This window comes from Bactrocera tryoni, chromosome 2 (genome assembly GCF_016617805.1).
Source record: "Bactrocera tryoni isolate S06 chromosome 2, CSIRO_BtryS06_freeze2, whole genome shotgun sequence".
Classification (NCBI taxonomy): domain Eukaryota; kingdom Metazoa; phylum Arthropoda; class Insecta; order Diptera; family Tephritidae; genus Bactrocera; species Bactrocera tryoni.
In genome coordinates, this window is record NC_052500.1 from 44,486,262 (window position 1) to 44,506,967 (window position 20,706).

At 35.8% G+C, this 20,706-nt stretch overlaps 2 protein-coding genes across 2 annotated transcripts; one reads left to right on the top strand and one right to left on the bottom strand.

The window, feature by feature from the left end:
- The first annotated feature begins 209 nt into the window (after nt 1-209).
- On the top strand, nt 210-1,573 carry LOC120768340 (putative nuclease HARBI1). The gene is made up of 3 exons (XM_040094993.1): nt 210-437; nt 495-921; nt 1,002-1,573. The coding sequence occupies exons 1-3, from the start codon at nt 328-330 to the stop codon at nt 1,515-1,517; spliced, it is 1,053 nt and encodes a 350-aa protein (XP_039950927.1). The 5' UTR covers nt 210-327; the 3' UTR covers nt 1,518-1,573.
- On the bottom strand, nt 1,562-2,665 carry LOC120768341. The gene is made up of 2 exons (XM_040094994.1): nt 2,392-2,665; nt 1,562-2,336 (listed from the first exon to the last, which is right to left on the bottom strand). Exons 1-2 carry the CDS (start codon nt 2,524-2,526, stop codon nt 1,647-1,649), a joined length of 825 nt encoding a protein of 274 aa, XP_039950928.1. The 5' UTR covers nt 2,527-2,665; the 3' UTR covers nt 1,562-1,646.
- Between the last annotated feature and the right edge of the window lie 18,041 nt (nt 2,666-20,706).

Consider the following 20,706-nt stretch of genomic DNA (forward strand, 5'->3'; position numbering starts at 1 on the left):
CTTCAATGTAATTATTATTTATTTTCAGGTATTAATAATCTTTATTTTATTTTCAGGTATTTGTCTTTTATAATATTTCTCCACTCTTTTATTTTCAGGTTTTAATAATTCTTTTCTTTAATTAATCTTTTTTCAGATATTCAGGGGTGTTGTGAAATCCAAGACAGAATTGCTTAGCTGTCAGAATTGCAAACCAATTCTGATTTAAAATGGTGTCACAGAATCTGATTGGATTTTCGTCTTTTCGAACATATGCAAAACCAATATTCGAATCAGCTGTTTACTTATGTGACAAATATTGTGAATGCAATTTGAATAAAATTTGAAATGAGTTCGGCAATATTAGCTTTCCTTTTATTAGAGGAAGAAAGAAATGAAAGAATTAAACGTAAAATATTAAGGGATCATAGTAACCCACTTGATGCTCCAGGAGAATCGTAAGTAGAATTTATCTTGTATTTACTTGTGTGTTACTTTACGCGCTTACTTTACAGATTCATATCACATTATCGGCTGAATAAAGACGCATTTATTATGGTGTTAAATATAATAGAACCACATTTGCAGCCCACGACTATTCCACCGATAATTCAATTGGCAGCAACACTGCGTTTTTTAGCAGAAGGGGCTTACCAACGGGGAGTAGGCCGTGATTCTTGTATCAGTTTGGCAAGAAGCACGGTGTCGCAGATTTTAACAAAAGTGATGTGCCTCTTAGAGAATTACATTTGCGGTCAGTGGGTAAAACTTTCTATGGATGATAGCGAAAAATTGATTTCAAGAAATCACTTTTTTGGAAAGTACAAAATACCCGGAATAGTCGGTTGTATAGATGGAACACATATAAAAATAATAAAACCACCTGATAATGAGCATTTATATTTTAACAGAAAGGGATATTTTAGCATAAATGCGATGATAGTAAGTATAAACAATAAATTAATATTCAAACATATTTGTAAACCTACTTGTATATGTATATGTATTTATTTTTTCAAAAGATTTGTGACAACGATATGCAAATACGTGCAGTTGATGCGCGGTATCCCGGTTCAAGTCATGATGCATTCATCTGGGGTATGAGTCACGCTAAACAATATTTCCGTACACAGTATGAGAGTGGGCAGCGTTCATTGAGGTTGCTGGGCGATTGCGGCTACGGAATTGAACCATTTTTGTTAACACCTTATAGAGATCCACAGTTTAACTCAATGGAGTATAAGTTTAACATAGCACATACGGCTGCACGGAATATTGTGGAAAGGACAATCGGAGTTTTAAAGAGCCGTTTCCGATGTTTAATGTCCACATTACATTACCGCCCTGAAAAAGTGGTTAAAATTGTAAACGTCTGTTGTGCCTTACACAACATCTGCAGACGTTACAACATTGAATATAATCAGGAAGTAGTAATTCTTGCAAATGAGACTGACGATGACAATTTTTTCCACTCTGATAATGGTTCAATGCAGAGCGAAGGCCGGAGAATAAGAGACGAAATAGCAAATACTTTGTAACTCAATGAATTTATTTCTTAATTTTAAATATAACAGTCTTCATGACTAAACTAAAATCAGCCTTATAAATTCAGGTACTTTAAGTATATTTCACAACCAGGATCTTTAATTAAATAATATACTTAATAATTAATCTTTTTTTTCGTTATTTCGTTGTCTTTTGTATTCAAACTTGAGAACTTCGAGATTTAGTTGTTCTTTTTTAATCTCATTTTTTTCCACAATAGCTTTAAGTAATTGAGTACTTATACTTACAAACTCATCTTTCAATTCAGTAATAGCTCTTCCAACAGTTTTATTATTACTCTCTATTGCTTGGTATATACGCCTCAAGCTGCTAGCATTTTTAGATTGCAGTTCTATTATTTGATCAAATTTTTTCAATATATCTCCATTTTTTTTATCTTCCTCATCCAAAAATCTTTTTAAGCGATCTGCTGTACTTTCTAATTTTTGCCTTTTAGGTACACTAGCATTTATTTCGTGTTGCCTTTGTGACGTGGAGGGTATATCGTCGGTATCTTTTTGTCTATTGGATGCATTACAACTCAAGTTTATATTTTGTTCATCTGGCGATGAGGAAGACAAATCTACATTCACCCCTGCAATTGGTATATTTAAATTCTCATTAACGGGTTGGGTACCAAGAGAAACGCCTAATATGCCTTCTATAGTTTGCGAAATGCCACAAAGACGCACAATGGTTTCTTCGTTTGGAGTGAGCTGATATTTTGAAAATGGGCCACCTCCTGTTGCTCGACTCTCAATTTTGTTGTGAGCTAATTTCCTTTTGATTTCGCTTTTCCACTCAGTTATAACCTATAGAAATAAGTTTAATTTAATTGCAGTTTAATTTTCACTGAAAATTACTTACCTTTTTCCACCCGTTTACGTCTTTGTGTGGAGGACCTGCAGCATTAAGGGATTCAGTTAATGCCTGCCATAACGAATCTATCGTCGGCTTATTACGTTTCGTAAATCCTCTTAAGATATCAGGATTTTTTTCCATAAATTCAATTATAATCGTATTTTGCGTTCTGTTCTTATGTTTTCCCCTACAAAAATAAAGTTAATTACTTCGTAACAATAAAATAAATAAATTTCTTAACTTACATTTTGTCAACCGTCTAACAACACACAGAAATATAAACTGAAAATTCAAATCTGTTGGCGATTATCTTCTTGTTTTATTTCTGATAGCAAAACCGATAAAATTGGTTTCGATGACACCCAAAACCGATACAAATTCTGTTTCGAACATCAAACCAATAATATCTGAATTCATGACACCTACTACGTTTTTTGATCGGTTTCAATTCTGATTCCGACAACTATCAGATTCCACAACACCCCTGATTAAATATTTTTGTAAATTAAATATATTTTTATTTATAGAAATTGTAATAAATTTTTTGTAAACATATAAAAAATTAAATAAAATAAAAATTTTGAAAATTAAAAAGTTTAGTTTGAAACTTTAAGAAATTTTAAAAGTAGGAATCAAAAAATGCAACCCTGCATCTGCTGTTTAAAATGCAACCCTGCATCTGCTGTTTAAAATGCAACCATGCATCAGCTATTTAAAAAGAGAAAATGCAACCCTACATCAGCCGTCGATTGGGGGTATTAGAGCAGGACAGATATACTTTTTTATATGACACTGTTAAATGAGCGCAACAAAGATGTATGATCACATGTATACGTACGTGACTGGGTAAAATTGTCGCTCGGCCTATCTTAAAGTACACATGATTACCCTATGGATTACCCACTTTCTTACCCACTGATTATCTGGTTTTTTACCCGCTCATGGTTGGCAGGGCAGTAGTTTCCTCACACACCACTCATCCATTGGAAGCAGTAGAATACGCCACACACACACCAATACACGCAGCTACTAACCCATCACCTTCGTCCCGGAAGCGGACGACCTCTTTCGACCACGAATTACGATCTGTCAACATCGGCGGACGTTCCTTTTTCGTATCTTCGGCGCGCAGCTAAAATCATATTTCCGTTGGAGCCATCGACCAGATCTTCGGCGCGCAGCTCAAGGTATTGTTCCACAGAGACCGATCTCCAATTTCTCTTTTCGAGTTTCTTTTTTATAATTTTTTTAAACTTTTCATTGCAACCTCCATTGGAATCCGACCAGGGAGTTCATTGATTTTCACATTTAATTTTTTTCGATATTTTACACACATACACTGTTACTTCTCCTCTGGTATCCGACCAGGGATATTTTTTAATCTTAAGAACCCACTGTGAACATTTTTCGAAGTAAAAGAAAACATTTGGCAACACAAGAAAAAAAAGTATTCTTTCCGGAGTGGGTGCGAAAAGTAAGTGGTAAGTATATAACAATTTTGAATCTTAATTTTCAGCTTAGCAATTTATAGTAACAGCATAGAATCCACTCGATTCAAGAAAAAATGTTAACTGCGGTTGTACCTTTCACAAATAAAAATAATTCCATATAAGAACTGAATTTTGATCTGAATTTTTTCGGAGAATAATCAATGCCAATTTACGTGAATATATTTTGTAAAATAAAGAAGCAGCACTCATCGCTCAAAACCCACACACAACATACCAAAAGGTCACACAACCCAATACAACACAACATATCATCCACACAACCACAGCAACACATCATACCAACCACATTACACACCAACACTTCGCTTTTTTCGGTACAAAAGGATTGGTCAGATCGGAATGGTTGCTTATTTTTAGTTTTTACCCGAGACCTCGAAGGTTTTTGTCATTGGTACGTCCGTCGAAGCAACGCTGCATAACATAAGTTTAAAATTGTTAAGTGAAACCAAAGTGCTAATAAAATTTTGAGCACAGAAGAAGAACATTTTGTGTGAATACAAAATAAGCATTGAAAAACAAGAATAAGATAACACAAAAAAAAAATATTAATTAGAAAGTGAAATACTTCCTCTCTTTATTTCAAAAAAAATTTGCGAATTAAACATTCCAGGTGCAAGTGCAAGTGCAAGTGAATATATCACCCATCAAGGTGAACAAAAGGAATACAACTAAACAAATGGTCCTTCGAGCCTCTTTGAAAGGCACCTAAAGAAAAAAAATTGTCCCAAAAAAAAAATTAAAATACAGAGTACAAGATACTCATATATGTACATAGATATTAACAGTGCAAATAAATTATAATAAACGGGCGCGAAAAAAACGGACACAACTAAATAAGTAAAACACAACTAACACAAAACTCACTAAAAGAAAGAAAAGTGAGTTCGCGGCCATGGCTAAATCGACTCAACTGTTCTCACTGATCGCTTATATATACATACATATATAGTGTAGGATATAAATATCGAAATTAATATATTTTGCTGCGCTTAGCACTTTCTTACTTGTTTGCTAATATATACATAACCCCATTTTTATAGATTACTGAGGAGGATATTGAGAAGTCATTTGGTGGCGGTTCCAGTAGCGCCTACTACTCCAGCGTTTACAGCTCAAGTACCAATGCATATATGCTGATGTACCGTCAAATAAATGCACAAAGCAATGAACACGCGACTAAAAGCAACGAATTCTCCGAACATATCAATCAGCTCTTACCGAAATTGCATCAGAAAGAGAAGACACGTGTACCGCGCAGCAGTGCACGTCACGGTGTTGTCGTCTTCGACTTGTCCGTACAAAGCTGATCAAACCGCGCGTCAGTTTCTACAATCCAGAATTTCTGGAGTCCAGTGCTGGAGTCCGCCTATTAGATGTTGAATGTGGAGAAATTTGCACCGCTATCACGTTGTCGTCTAGTTGTTTACAATGATATGGGCGAACAGATTTATCAATCGTTGGAGCACATCAGCGATCCAACGCTCAGCAAATTGCATTAACAAACAGACGGACCATTGAAATTTTTGCTAGAAACCAAAAAGGAAGGACAAGAATTTGAGATTTACAAACCGGGTGGCGTCACATGGAATGTATACATAGTTAATGTGGCGAAAATGCAATTGGATGGGCCACATCTGGTAAATGCGCCGTCAAGGGAAGCGAATGCCGCTTTGTTACATTCGATTGCCGTACGCCTTAATCTAAATGAGAACCAATTGCTATTAGCTACAGTGAAGACTGATGCATTTGTTGCGCTGGGCACAGCGCCATCAGAGAACGACACAGCCGAGGGCATGCAACGGCAGGTCCTAACGCAGGAAGATCTGCAAGAGATCGCGCAAAAGCAGTTTATAGGTTTAATATATGTATATTTACCTAAATGTACCGAATACGGATGCGAGTACGTTGGAAATATTGGATATACCCGCGCTGGAAGCGCCACAATTGAGGTAAAATAATTTCAGAATTTCATAATAAGAAGAAAACACTTTAAGGTTATCTCTCCTCTCTCGCAACCCAAAAGGTCAGCGCAGACGTTGTCGACGACGTGCAAATGAGCAAATGTCCTGCATACACTAAGTCCATCCAATAGTGATAGCACATCAAATCTTTCACAAAAGAGCTGTGCACGCGAATCACCATTATTACCTTCCGCCGCCACTGCCGCTGGGCAGGAATCTCATTCGGAAGATAGCAGTTTACACTTCACACTTGGTATGTTGTGTCACACAACCCAATACAGCTACACATCATGCCAACCACATTACACACCAACACTTCGCTTTTTTCACCACCTACAACCGATACAAAAGGATTGGTCAGATCGGAATGGTTGCTTTTTTTTCGTTTTTACCTGTGACCTCGAAGGTTTTTGCCATTAGTACGTCCGTCGAAGCAACGCTGCATAACATTAGTGAAACATGCATAACATTGTTAAGTGAAACCAAAGTGCTAATAAAATTTTGTACAAAAAAGAAGAACATTTTGTGTGAATACAAAATAAGCATTGAAAAAAAAAAGAATAAAGAAATACAAAAAAAATATTCATTTGAAAGTAAAATACTCCTTTTTTTATTTAAAAAACATTTGCGATTTGAATATTCCAGGTGCAAGTGCAAGTGAGTATATCACCGACATCAGGGTGAACAAAAGGAATACAAATAAACAAATGGTCCTTCGAGCCTCTTTGAAAGGCAAAAGAAAGATACAGAGCACAAGATACTCATACAGTGCAAATAAATTATAATAAACGGCCGCGAAACAAACGGACGCAACTAAATAAGTGAAACACAACTAACACAAAACTCTCTAAAAACTAACAGCGGGCGCGATTTAATGAAAATAAAGAAAAAAACAACAAGGAACATAAAGCACGAGAGAGAAATCCAGCACACACAGCAATAACGCCGAAAAAAGGAAAAAACTAAACCCAGAGAGCGAGAACGAAGAGAAATAGTGTAATAAACATAAGTATATATGTCCAGTTCAATTTTATTTTTAAAATTGAAGTTTTTATGCATTTTTTTTTTTTTTTAGGGGGAAGCATCGAAAGCCGAGGTGCGGAACTTTAATCCGCTAAACCTAACCTACTCCCAACTCAAGACTCTCCGACGAAACCACCGATTAGGTATTACTTCGTGGGAGGGACAGGACAATTATGTCTCCTCTATTACGCGGACTGACGGACGCCTTGTCTGTTGAAAATGTCTTAGTTTTGTCATTATGAATGCTGACGCTTCGCTAACAGCTTTCCATTTATCTGTCGACTGACACATGTGTGTCGTTTCTCGACCGTAAAACTACCACCGAGTGTGGTTTTTAGTTTTTCCCTTGTATTTGAGAAACGTGGGATAGTGAAACGTGAAATAGTACATGTTCAGAGTCTTCTATATACTCTGTACACGTCGGACAGTACGGACTAATGTCATTGTGGAATCTGAAAAGGTAGCTTCTAAAGCACCCGTGACCAATAAGAATTTGGGTCAGATAAAAGTCTAGGTCCCCATGTCGTCTGTGTATCCACGTGTGGATGTCCGGTATGAGTCGATGGGTCCAGCGCCCTTTGGGTGAGGAATTCCACCACTCCTGCCACATTTTAGTGCTTTTGTTTCTCTCCTCTGATCTGTTGCGCGCCGCATTTTCGCTCGTATCTCGGGAACGGTTCGTCCTACGGCCATGATCACAACCATTTCGGTAGCAAATGACGTGACAAATAACTTTTGTCTTATACATTTTGCCATGAGATGCGTATTTCAGGCGCTAGGTAGACAATTTCACGATTTTAGGCTAATTCCCGAAATTTCAAGGCCGGAGTTGGGGTTGAAGATGCAATCCGATCTCAAAACAAAAAGTTGCATTGGAATCAGGAAGTACTAAGACATTTTTTCCGCACTATTAGAAATCCCGAATCGAAAAAAGTCCGGAATCGACCCACCCTAGTGTACATGAACCGAACTGACAGAATCAGTAGAGTAACGGATCAGTACTTAAGTATGTATACACAAAATTTTATTACTCGTTGCAGTTCTCTGATATGTACATAGTTAAGAGATTAGAATTAAGAAATGTATTGAGGAAAAAAATTTTAATTAGGAAGAAGCATTTTGAAGAATATTTTCTGTACAACAGGTCCATTGAATCTACGAATATGTTCTCCAGCTGGTGTTTTATCAGGATTAATGACAATAGCGTTATTATCGCGCTGTAATTTGTGCATGTTCGATTTGAATATTTCATTGTGCCCGTTCAATAAAGCGTCCAAGTCGTTAACGATGCGCCTAGCAAAAAATGAATCCATGTTATTATAGTCACAATGCGCATTCACGCAATTAGCAAATGCGCTTCCGAAACCCTCGCCGCCCATGAAGTAGATTTGTAAAAATTTATGTGGTTCGTTTGGCATTGGCAGCAATGAGCCCATTTTATGATAAACCTGGTCTCTGATTTTGAATGTAGAATTGTATTGTTGACCATTAGCATTAGTATTTCGAACTACTTCTGTTGCTCCAAACGATGTCATTTGAAAACATGAATTTAATGTTCGAATTGACTTAGGAATACGTTAGAGTCTGGATCCGTGCCGATAAGTAAACCGTTCAATGGTTCAGTTGGTGTTTTAATTTCAGGTGGTTGCACTTTTCCTGACGCGCAACACATCCCAGATGGCTCATTTTTGAATTTGAGAGCATGACAATGCGGACATTCTGTTTTAACTCAATAAAGATTTTATCAACCTTGCCACTGGTGGGGGTAAATGAGAAAGTCTTTTCTTTAGTGAGAAATCTTTCATTCTAATTTTATTTTGATATTTGTAAGCCTTATATACTATTTTTGAAGTCTTACTTATCTAATTAAATATATGGGTATGTACTGTACACCACATGGGGTTGTTTTTAACTATACAATGCAATTCATGTGTTCAAATACCATTGAACATGCTTACTTATCAGTAAAGTCGAAATTCTACTAAATATAAATATCTATTTATATATTAATATACATATGTACATGCGTATGTACATAAATGTAATGCGCATCAAATAATAATAAAAATGGATGGATAAAGTTACAGATCAGACAACATTAAAGACACACACACATGTATTAAATTGTATAGTAAAAAACAACCCCATGTAGTGTGCAATGCATACAAACATATACACATACACATATATTTAGTTATTTAAGATAGTTGTCTAAAATAGTAAATAAGCAATGAAAATACCAAATAAAAATCAGAATGAAATAATTCTCAGCTCAGTGAAGGTCTTTTCATTTCCCCCCACCAGTGGTAAGGTTTGATAAAATCTTTGTTGAGTTTAAACATTTGGTCCTATCGAGCCTAAAAAAAAGAGCTTAGCCAAATTTAAAAAGCCCTGATATTATAAAGGCAAATAAAATAAAGTAAGCCCTGTTATTAATACATATATAGGCAAAATTAAATTGTAAGACAGGTGTATATTCCCGCATATTAAACTGATCACATAAGCCGTTTTAGCAGAGACTAAACGCAGTGATCTAACTGCTATCCAAGAAATATTCAGCGGCTGTGAGTCGAGGCACAGCAAGGTCAACTAGGCGACCAAATCAATATACCGCCAAAGATTTCTTTGGAGAATACCAGCAGTTACACAGATACGAAAAGTGTTGCGGAAAAAATCATCGGTATAAACAGGAACAAATTTCTGGATGCCCAAGCGGATTTATCCGAAACGGTGTTGCATACGTCCAACACTTTGTCCAACAAAATCTGACATGACAAATAAATACAAATCAGATACATTTGATTTGAGTTTTGGAATCTTCATATTCAAGAGCAAAATTCAACTCCTCAGAAAAGTAATGGATGATCTTCACAAAATCACTGCAATAAAAAGTGATGATGTCAAACTTTTAAAAATTGTGTTTCTTCAAATGCACAATTTTCACACAAAATACTTTTCAAACATTTTTCTTGAAATTGGAAATTTGTATTTTGAAATAACGGCGCGCCGGAGTATTTCCAAAATCTCAAACTTTGTAAAGCGAGATTACAAGAAGGAGAGCCCGAAATTAGTTATAGTTCTCTTCAGCGTGATGTCCTGTTTGAAAATTTTACAATAGAAAAAGAACCTGAAATTTTGTACCGTTTTGACTCGGATTTCCAAAAGTTCCAATCTTTTATCTATCATGCATATATCTGTCTTCTGCTGAGGAAGAAACAGCAGAAGTAAACGAAGAAAGCAAAAACGAAAATGAAGTTGAAGTTGAAGAACTTCATAAACTTTCAAAAACTGAGGAATCTCAGAATTTCATGTCTCTTCTGGCAGGCTCACATTTTGGAGAAATGTGAGAAAGTGAAGTCCAGACGAAATCGTTTGAAGATGAGGACGAAGCTGAAGATATCGACCACATTTTGGAAAATAATGCTGAATCATATAAGACGGAAGATGAAACTAGCTATTCCAAAGTTATCAATACACAACTTGATAAAATATATCCGACCGTATCCAATGCCTCAAAGGATTTTATATCGGTTGCCAATTCAACACTGGACTCTGATCTACCTGACGAAGAGCCAAATGAAGACGTAGAATTTAAAGCCACTGAATAAAAGGATGGGATGTCCCGCGACAAAACAAGTACAACAATCACCGAAGGACGGAATCAGTGCAGAAGAGTATACAAAGATGCAAATAAATAACCTTAAAATCGTATACCTTTGATCGTCGTCCGATGTAAAAGAAGAAATCCCGACAGGATTCGAATATCAACAAATAGTTACGAGAAAGCTATCACTAATACAACACAAGAAGGCGCATAGCAGAGATCTGCAACGGACACAATTTCCGTGCACACTCGAACACTTACCCAAAACCGGCTTGTATCGCTTTCTTTCAACGAGCAGAAGGATTGCTCGTTAGCGACTGTGCGCAGACGAACGTGTTGATCACAACACTCGATTGTCGTTCATACGTGTTTGTTTGGGTTCGGGTGTTTTGCGGATCAATATGTTCGAGGGTCCGAGTTTAAGCTCGAGTGTGCAAAGCATTTTTTGTTTATGTGTAATCGTCAGTACAGTTGATTAATTTGCTTTGTGAGTGTTAAGAATTTTATATGATACGTATTACATGATATTTATTGAAAATAATGGCCGAAAAAGAAGATTCTATTGGTTGCAAAATTGCGAATGGCAGTTACAGCTTGTCTGGTAAGCGCAAAGGCCGAAGTTTCGTATGGAATATTTTTTGTTGGTTTGGTTTTATATGGTTTTTTTTACTGCCGCACTTACTTAAAAATATTGAAATATTACAATGGTCAGACGTCTAACCTAATTCGTCACCCATGCTGCAGAAAGATTAAAACATCGCAAGAATTAAGAACCGTCACGGTGGAAGACAAGAATGAAGCTGTAAAAAAATTTATATCCTGGGTTGTTGAAGACTGCCGACCATTTTCGGTTGTGCAAGGCTCAGGCTTTATAAAACTTGTGAAATTCTTCATAAAGATAGGTGCATCGTATGGCGAACACGTCGATGTGGAGGATTTACATACATACATACTCCTTGCGCTCGCTATGATACTTTCTACATTAGCAGGTAGGTTAAGTGGAGGAAGTAGGTATGCCTACATACAGCTTGAATATTATGTGCGATCATATAGTAAAAAACTACAAAAACTATTATAATGAAACTGCAGCTGCACTCTAAATTAGCTGTTCAGGCCAACCCAAATGAGTGTGCAGTTGCAGTTTCGCCACAATTCCAAGAAATTTGCAGAATTTGAAGTGGCGCAAATGGGTTTTGCCTACTTTCTTCACTTAACTGACCTGTTAATATATGTATAGTGTCATAGCAAGCGCAATGATTATTTAAGTAAGTATGAATGTATATCTACACTAGCCACTCTCTTTATTAATTGGTTTTTCCCGAAACACAAAATGCAGTTGCAGTCTAGTCACACTGCTTGGAAACACACGTATGCATGTAAAAAAGCAACTAACATTATTCTTCTCTGATTCTTAACTGGGTCTTATGTTATGGTCATGCAAATATATTTTTAATTTTAAAATGCATCATTCCTTTGATACATGCATACATATAGTTTAAATGCTGTATTTCAATAATATTGACTGTTAGAGTGTATACAACCTTAATAATTTCTCATATTTTTGCTCAGAAAAATGTGATACACTTCTTCTACACCCGTGTTCTGTACGAGTATCCGTGGCAATAGTTGAACACATTTCGGGTTAGCTGCGGGTGTCGAGTGTGGACACTCGCTTGTGATCGTTTTGAAGAGAGTATGATCAAACAGACTCGAACACACAGAAAGCAGCTGCCGGGTGTGCCACTCGATCGAACTCATTGCTGCCGAGTGTGGCGCTCGCTCGTGCTCGTTTTTTAATGAGGGTGATCGAACAGGTTCGAACAGGTTCGAACACACCCAATGCAGCTCTCTGGCACATAGTCATCGTGAACGTCACTTTGTTGTCGACCATGACAGGAACGCAAGCTGTTGTCACCTTTCCAGCAGTCACTTTTGCGTTCCGGGAGAATGTTCAAAATTGAACATGTCGTTATATTAAATAAGATAATATAAGAAATATTGTATACATACATACATATCATATACAGTCCACTAATTTTTTTAAATAATCATTTCTTTCCCGGCTATATGTTCAAATACCATTGAACATGCTTACTTATCAGTAAAGCCGAAATTCTTCTTCTTAATTGGCGTAGACACCGCTTACGCGATTATAGCCGAGTTAACAACAGCGCGCCAGTCGTTTCTTCTTTTCGCTACGTGGTGCCAATTGGATATTCCAATCGTAGCCAGGTCCTTCTTCACCTGGTTCTTCCAACGGAGTGGAGGTCTTTCTCTTCCTCTGTTTCACCCGGCGGGTACAGCGTCGAATACTTTCAGAGCTGGAGTGTTTTCGTCCATTCGGACAACATGACCTAGCCAGCGTAGCCGAAATTCTACTAAATATAAATAACTATTTATATGTATATTAATATACATACATACATATGTACATAAACATAATCATGCATTTACATGCAATGCGCATCAAATAATAATAGAAATGCATGGGTAAAGATAAGTCATAAAGTTACAGATCAGATAACATTAAAGACACACGAACACATGTATTAAATTATATAGTTAAAAACAACCACGGCTACCCACTCGTGTCAAATATTTCAATACAACTACACATTTTTTCTCTATGCACTAACACCAACGCACATTTTCGGGTTATTTTTTGCAATGAAAAAAAGTTCCTTTCATTTCTTGATTTATTTGAATGAGTGCGAAGGAGAAAACGTAATTGTCAATAGTGCCAAAAGAAAATCCCAAAAAGGGTAATAAAAAACGATTGAAAGACGCATGTCATTCGTGATCGTACCATCGTAAAGGAGGCTCGTACAACAAGAAGGTAAGTGAATGATTTTTATGTGATTTTTTTTAAATAATATGCAAGTAATTACTTAATTTGTTTTTATAGCATTGGAAATCAGAACTGAATTCTATATAGCAGCAGTAGCAATATCATCAGAAGCAGCAAATATAAATTGTTAAGGAAGTATGTGAAAATAAGTGTGTGTACTTTGAAATTTGACTGCGCAGTCCAATATGATACGCAAAAATAAATACATATATATATACATATGTATGTATTTATTTTATGCCTTTAAGGCGGCCTGCACAATCCAATATAATATGTGAAAACAAATGTTTGTTTTATGTTTTAAATGATCAAATAATATTTATCTTTTCTTTCAGATGTTATTATTATTTATTTTCAGGTATCAATAATGTTTCTCTTTAATAATTTTTTTTTTCAGATATTAATTATTTTTTTAAATTCGATATATTTTTATTTATATAAATTGTAATAAATTTTATGTGAATATGTATAAAATAAAATAAAAAATTGAAAAATTAAAAAGTTTTGTTTGAAATTTTAAAAGAAGGAATTAAAAAATGTTTACCTACTGATTCACTGGTTTTTACCCACTCATGGTCGGCAGGGACCCCATGTAGTGCGCAATACATACAAACGTACACACTTACACATATATTTAGTTATTTAAGATAGTTTTCTAAAATAGTATATAAGCAATGAAAATCTCATGGACATATACATACATAGTATATAAAAATGAATCGCAAAATGTGTTGTTAAGCGCATAACTCAACAACGCCTCGACCAATTTTGCCAATTATTTTTTTAAAATGTTCGTTGAAGTTCAAGGATGGCTTTTACGGCAAGAAAAATTCGAATAATTGCCGGAAACCCCCTAAAGACAGCCCTTTTCTTTTTCCCATACAAACGAATAAATGTTTGTTTGTTAGTAACGCTAAGAGAACGGCTACACCAATTTTAATGAAAATTTCAGAGGTTGTTCGCTGTGGATTGAGAAAGGTTTAGAAATGAAAATACATATGTACATTACACTTTTCATGAGGAAAAGTCGGAAAATTGGATAATTCCAAAAAGTAACTTTTTTCCACACAATTTTTTTTTTCAATTTTTGTTTGTTTTGTTTTTCAATATTTTGATTTGTGAATTATTTGTGAAAGAAAAATTATTGAAAATTATTTAGTGAAAACCTTATGTGTGTTTCACATAATGTGATCAATTGCATATTGAAATTTGTTACGAAGCCACGACGAGGTCGCGCTAGGTCGGCCCTCTTTTCGTCACTTTTGCAACACAGCTGCAATGTTTAATGGACTTTATCTTGAAGCAATGTATGGTATAAGTATATGATGCTGTTAGATGCTGGATGTATTCTGTTGAGTAGCAAAAAAGAGGTTTGCCGCACGCACACATTCTTCTTTGGATAGGGATGGTGGATACACCAGATCAAATTGATGAAATCATTTCTCATATCAATGTTGAGTATTGCAATTTGGTGTAATCGATAAAATACGTTTGTAAGTACGTCACCAAAGGAAGCAACATGGCGGTTATTGGTCTTGAACGATAGGGTCGATAGGTGAACTGTAGTAAAGCGCTTTGCAGGATATTTATTTTTGCAATTCATGCACGTTTTCCGACTGCTGTGCGTCTTGCAGTTAATTTGGGGAATGGCCAAAGAGTGTTTTTCAACCCCGAGAATACAGTACAGCCAGTGAAAACACCGCCAGCAACAAAATTAACATTTACGAGTTTTTCCCAACTTTCGTCAGTAATCCGTTTGCGAGAATATTGTTCTATTCGGAAATGCCTTGGCATTATATATGGAATGCATCGTCGAGAAATAGTTACACAGAAAGCAAGGCCAACCAGTAGATGGACATCCAGGTGTGTTCTCAACTAATGCATTAGGGCAAATTTACACAATGCACCCGCAAAAGACGATTGCTTCTACCTTCGGTTGATATTGATTAATGTACGCGGTTCAACTTCATTTGTGTCATTGCGTACTGTGAAAGGTACGGTGTTTGGAGAAGTAGTAAGCCAGCAATTACAATTGCTGGAACATGATAATCACTGGAGTCAAACGATGGACGATGCGATAGCTACTTCAAATGCAAATGAAGTTCGCACACTTTTCGCTATGATCAATTATGGGATACGAACAAAAATGACATTGCCGAAGACATTTTACATCGTCTTCGCAAAAAATTGGAAATGGGTCAATTCCGGTTGATACTTCCGGTAGTTCGATATCAATTCCATCCGCCGTTTATTAATTCACGAAAGATGAACTCATCACGAATGTTTATCCGAACATTGGCCAAAAAATCGTAACTACGATTCCTTAAGATGTTGTTGACTTAAACTGGAAGATTCAAAGTTAAATTCCGGGAGACCGTGAATTATCCAGTGGAATTTGTAAACTCTTTGGAGAGGCTTGGTATGCCACCGCATCATTTGCGTCTCAAACTTGGATCTGTCGTTATGATGCTTCGCAATCTGCGCTATCGAATACAAGAGGGCAGAATGCTTGATTCTTCGAATTCCTTTAAGTTCTAACGATTTGCCATTTCAGTTCAAACGTATTCCGTTTCCAGAGAAAATTGCATTTGAGATGACAATCAACAAGACACAAGGATAGTCGCATAGTGTGTGGCATACATTTGAAAATGCTATGTTTTTCACACGACACGATATACGTGGCGTGCTCACGAGTTGGAAAACCATCTTTTCTGTACACCGGAACAGAAACCAAAAAATGTTGTTTATCAGGCTGCGTTACATTGAAAAAAAAAAATGAAATGATAAATTTAACTTTCTTTTCATTTCAAAACACATAATTTCACGCAGGACAACGGCTGCGGGGTCAGCTAGTTTAAAAATAAAATTATAATGAAATATTTCTCAGCTTGAATAAGGTCTTTATTTTCCCCCCACCAGTGGTAAGGATCTAAAGAATCTTATTTAAGTTTTAACGTTTGATCTTACAAATCAAACAACATGTGTGTGTTCAAATATCATTGAACATGCATACTTATCAGCAAAGCCGAAAAACAATTTGTTTAAATGAGTTAAGCATCCACCTCCTCTACCCGGTAAAACTGGCGCATCCTAATGATACAGTGTAATTCACCACGGCTGATGACACTACTGCACAACTCAACACATCTGTACGCCAATCCAAAAAGGATTGGCATCGGGAAAGCAGGCTCACTTCGTTACAAACCATTCGCTATCAACATTCGACCTATACAAGCCGCACTTTTACTTTTCGATTCGATACTGCGCCGCACATCAACATTCTCTTTTTTTCGATCACCAAGTTTTTCCGTTTGCAACACCTATCTCGCGCGAGTTAATACTTTAACCTTTAACCACAACCTTATCTTTCAGTAAACATTAAAGAAAAATCATCAAAACAACTTTATCTTAGAACAATAGAAGCGCACTATCAGTACAACAAACAATAACAACCCAAATAGTTATTTACTAGTAAACAACTAGCATCTCAATAGTATGAGCAGCGATAAGCATAACTATATAAGCAACTGGAACAATAGCCTCGAAGTCACTTTATCATTATCGACTGCCGAGTAACAAGTTCTGTATACCACTTGTAAAGGTACAGTTTAAGTTTAATATATTCAATACTTAAGTACATGTGTATACTGTGAATTATTAAACGAATAAAGGATCAGTCAGTACCAATCTCATTGGCTGACTTAAAATTATATTTATTTTATTCATAACGAGTAAATAAATTAACAGGCGCCCAACGTGGGGCAGCAACAAAAAAGGATCATCAATAATATCCTTAGTCAGTCTGTCTGAAAGGGAAGAACCTAGTCCCTGGAAACAAAAAAAGGATTCATTTAAACCATCCAAGAAGTTTACCAGTGCATCATCCCAAACAACGTCAATCAAAAGGGATTCACATAAAAAACCTAATACAACTGGAGACCGATTTTTAGTAAAATAAATCAACAAATAAACCAGCAAGATGACAGAACAAGCAAATTTAATTGCATTAACCCACGTAGTCGCCGATCTGCAACGACAGTTATCCGAACTACAATTAGGAAGAAGTGCAACCATTCCACAACGAACAGAACAAATATGTTCTTACACCAGACCAGAAGAAGTGGATCTGAATATGTTTAAAACACTAACACAACTTAATGGTGATTACAACGAATACAGGAATTGGAGGAAAGTAGCAACCACATTAATGGAAGACATACGACAATTCGAAGGACATAATATATATGCCCAAGCATTAATAATGATCAGAGGAAAAATTACTGGCAAAGCAACACAGATCCTGATCAACCACAACGTAAAGAGAAACTTCCAAGACATCATCGATAGGCTAGACGATTCCTATGCCGACAAACGACCAATACACGTTCTGGAGGAAGATATGATGAAAATACAACAAAAAGAACTACCACTGCATGTATATTATGACAATCTGAACCACGCATTGAATGTAGTGCTATCCAAGATTGAGATGACACACAAGGAAGAACGAATAATCCAAGTATTGACACAAGAAATCCAAGCTAAAGCAATCAGAACATTCGTCACTGGACTGAGAAGTGTAGCTATCAAGAATGCCATCTATGCACGAGCCTGCACAACATTAGCAGATGCCTACAGTATCGCCCGTACAATGCAACATGATTCACGCCATCAGAACCTCGAGTACATTCCACGATACAACCATCATCAGAATCATAATTTCAGCAATCATCATCAGAATAATTATTCTTATCAACAACAACCCCCAGTTGAACCAATGGATATCAATTCATCTACCATATTCCGTAGACCAACGAGACAAGGTTACAACAAGAATCAGCAACAACCACCACGAAATCCGCAGCCTCGACAGGATTATCAAAATCCATTTAAGAAGGTAGCAGGTGCATTGGGATACAAACGAATACACAACCGAAGAATCAACGGATCAACCAAATTACACACGATCAACAATCAAATACAGAATACGAACAGGAAGAATATTTTTTATTCTAAGGCATGGGTTACCAACGCTTGTAAGGACCACAGAAGAAGGTAACTCAGTGTATATTTTTAATTGATAGTGGTGCAGAAGAAAATTATGTTAATCCAAAATTCCCTCACACAAAAAGGATAGAAGTAGAAGGTAAAAAACAAGCCGCTACTTTACACGGTAAATCATTAATTAAAAGTGAATATAATAGGATTCAGTATGGAATTTTTAGAACTCGATACCTTACAAGATTTCGATTTCTTGATAGGAATTAGAGGTTTAAAGCAAATGAAAGCAATGATAGATACCGAAAGAAATGTATTAATTGTGAAAAAGAATAAATTAACAAGAATAAATTATATGATAGGAGAAGAAATGTATAAAAAAAGAAATAACTGAATTAATGAAAAGAAATGACCAGAGTGAAAACATTACCCTACGTAACTACAGTAGAGGCAGAAATCAGAACAGAAACCAATAATCCTATTTGGGTCAGACAGTATCCATACCCCCAAGCGGATAGAGCATTTGTAGAAACTGAAATAAAAAAATTATTAGATAATGAAATAATACAGCCAAGCAAAAGCCCGTACAATTCAACCATATGGACAGTTTCTAAAAAAGGGAATGACGAGCAAGGCAACCCAAAAAGACGCATGGTTATTGACTTCCAGAAGTTAAATGCGTAAACAATCGCTGATAGATATCCCATTCCGGACATCACCATGATGCTCCAAAACCTAGGAGAAGCACAATACTTCACGACGCTAGATTTAGAATCAGGATTTCATCAAATTAAAATAAAAAAAGAAGACAGGGAAAAAAACAGCATTTTCAATAAATAATGCCAAATATGAATTTCTACGACTACCATTTGGACTGAAAAACGCACCGTCGATCTTTCAAAGATGCGTTGACGACTTCCTCAGACCATTCATAGGAGTATGCGCATACGTGTATATAGATGATGTCCTAATATATTCAGCTAACCCTGAACAACATATGAAAGATATCACCAATATAATACTTTACACGCAGCCAATATGAAAATCTCGGATGAAAAGTCAAAATTTTTTCAAAGACAGACAGAATTTTTAGGACATATAATTAAAAACGGTAGAATTACAGTAGATCCAGGAAAAATAGAAGCTATAGATAGTTACAAAACCCCTACAAATTTGAAAGACTTAAGATCTTTCTTGGGAATGACCTCATATTATAGAAAATTTATAAAAGGATTTGCATCCATAACGAAACCATTAACACTCTACCTACGAGGAGAGAATGGTAATATTTCAAAGAATAAAAGTAGCTCAGTACATGTAAAATTAGATGACGAAGCACTTAAAGCAGTTGAAACACTAAAAAATAAACTAAAAGAACAAATAGAATTATCCCAACCAGATTTTGGAAAAGGATTTTATTTGACTACAGACGCAAGCAATCATGCAATTGGAGCTGTATTGTCACAAGGCAAGAAACCTATAGCATTCATTTCACGTACATTAACGCGAACTGAACAGAATTACTCAACAAACGAAAAAGAAATGTTGGCAATCGTTTGGGCACTGAAGAAACTTAGGAATTATCTGTATGGTCTCACTAGTAATACTACTATTTACACCGATCATCAATCCCTAATTTTTTCAATATCAGAGGACAACCCAAATTCAAAACTAAAACGATGGAAAAATTGTATAGAAGAATACGGAGCAAAAATTACATATATTAAAGGAGATTTAAATGTAGTAGCCGACGCACTCAGCCGTCAAGTAAACGTAACAACGAACGACTCAATACACTCGCAGGAATCATCCTCGTCAATCAGAATTAAAGATGTCAGCGCTCCACTGAACCAATTTAAAACACAAATTGTGATAAAAAAATGTGAACAAAATGCATTAGAAAGAGCAACAATTTTTGCAAACCACGAGAGATTTTATGTTAATTACATCACATCACAAGACTTGATAGATACACTAACGAAAATTATCAAACCCAATATCACGACCGCATTTCACACTACACTAGAAACCTGGTATGAAATTCATGATATTATAAACTCTTCATTTAATATAAAGAAAACGGTTTTTTGTCAAAATCTATTAAAGGACATTACGAGTGAAGAGGATAGAGAAAATATAATTAAACATACGCATGAAAGAGCACATAGAAACGCAAAAAATAATACATTAGAGATACTAGAAACTTGCTATTGGCCAAATATAAAAAATGGACATATTTGAAATCGATAAAACAATGTATCTCTCATGTATAGATAGATTCTCAAAATACGCATATTTGAGAAAATTAAACGACAAAAGAGAATTCTACAAAATATTAGAGGAAGTACTCATACAAATATTCCCATTTTGTAATAA

Coding starts and splice junctions, on each gene's coding strand:
- LOC120768340 (XM_040094993.1), top strand. CDS start 328: ATGAGTTCGGCAATATTAGCTTTCCTTTTATTAGAGGAAGAAAGAAAT. Junction 438..494: donor CTTGATGCTCCAGGAGAATC/GTAAGTAGAATT, acceptor CTTACTTTACAG/ATTCATATCACATTATCGGC. Junction 922..1,001: donor TTAGCATAAATGCGATGATA/GTAAGTATAAAC, acceptor TTTTTTCAAAAG/ATTTGTGACAACGATATGCA.
- LOC120768341 (XM_040094994.1), bottom strand. CDS start 2,526: ATGGAAAAAAATCCTGATATCTTAAGAGGATTTACGAAACGTAATAAG. Junction 2,337..2,391: donor ACGTAAACGGGTGGAAAAAG/GTAAGTAATTTT, acceptor TTATTTCTATAG/GTTATAACTGAGTGGAAAAG.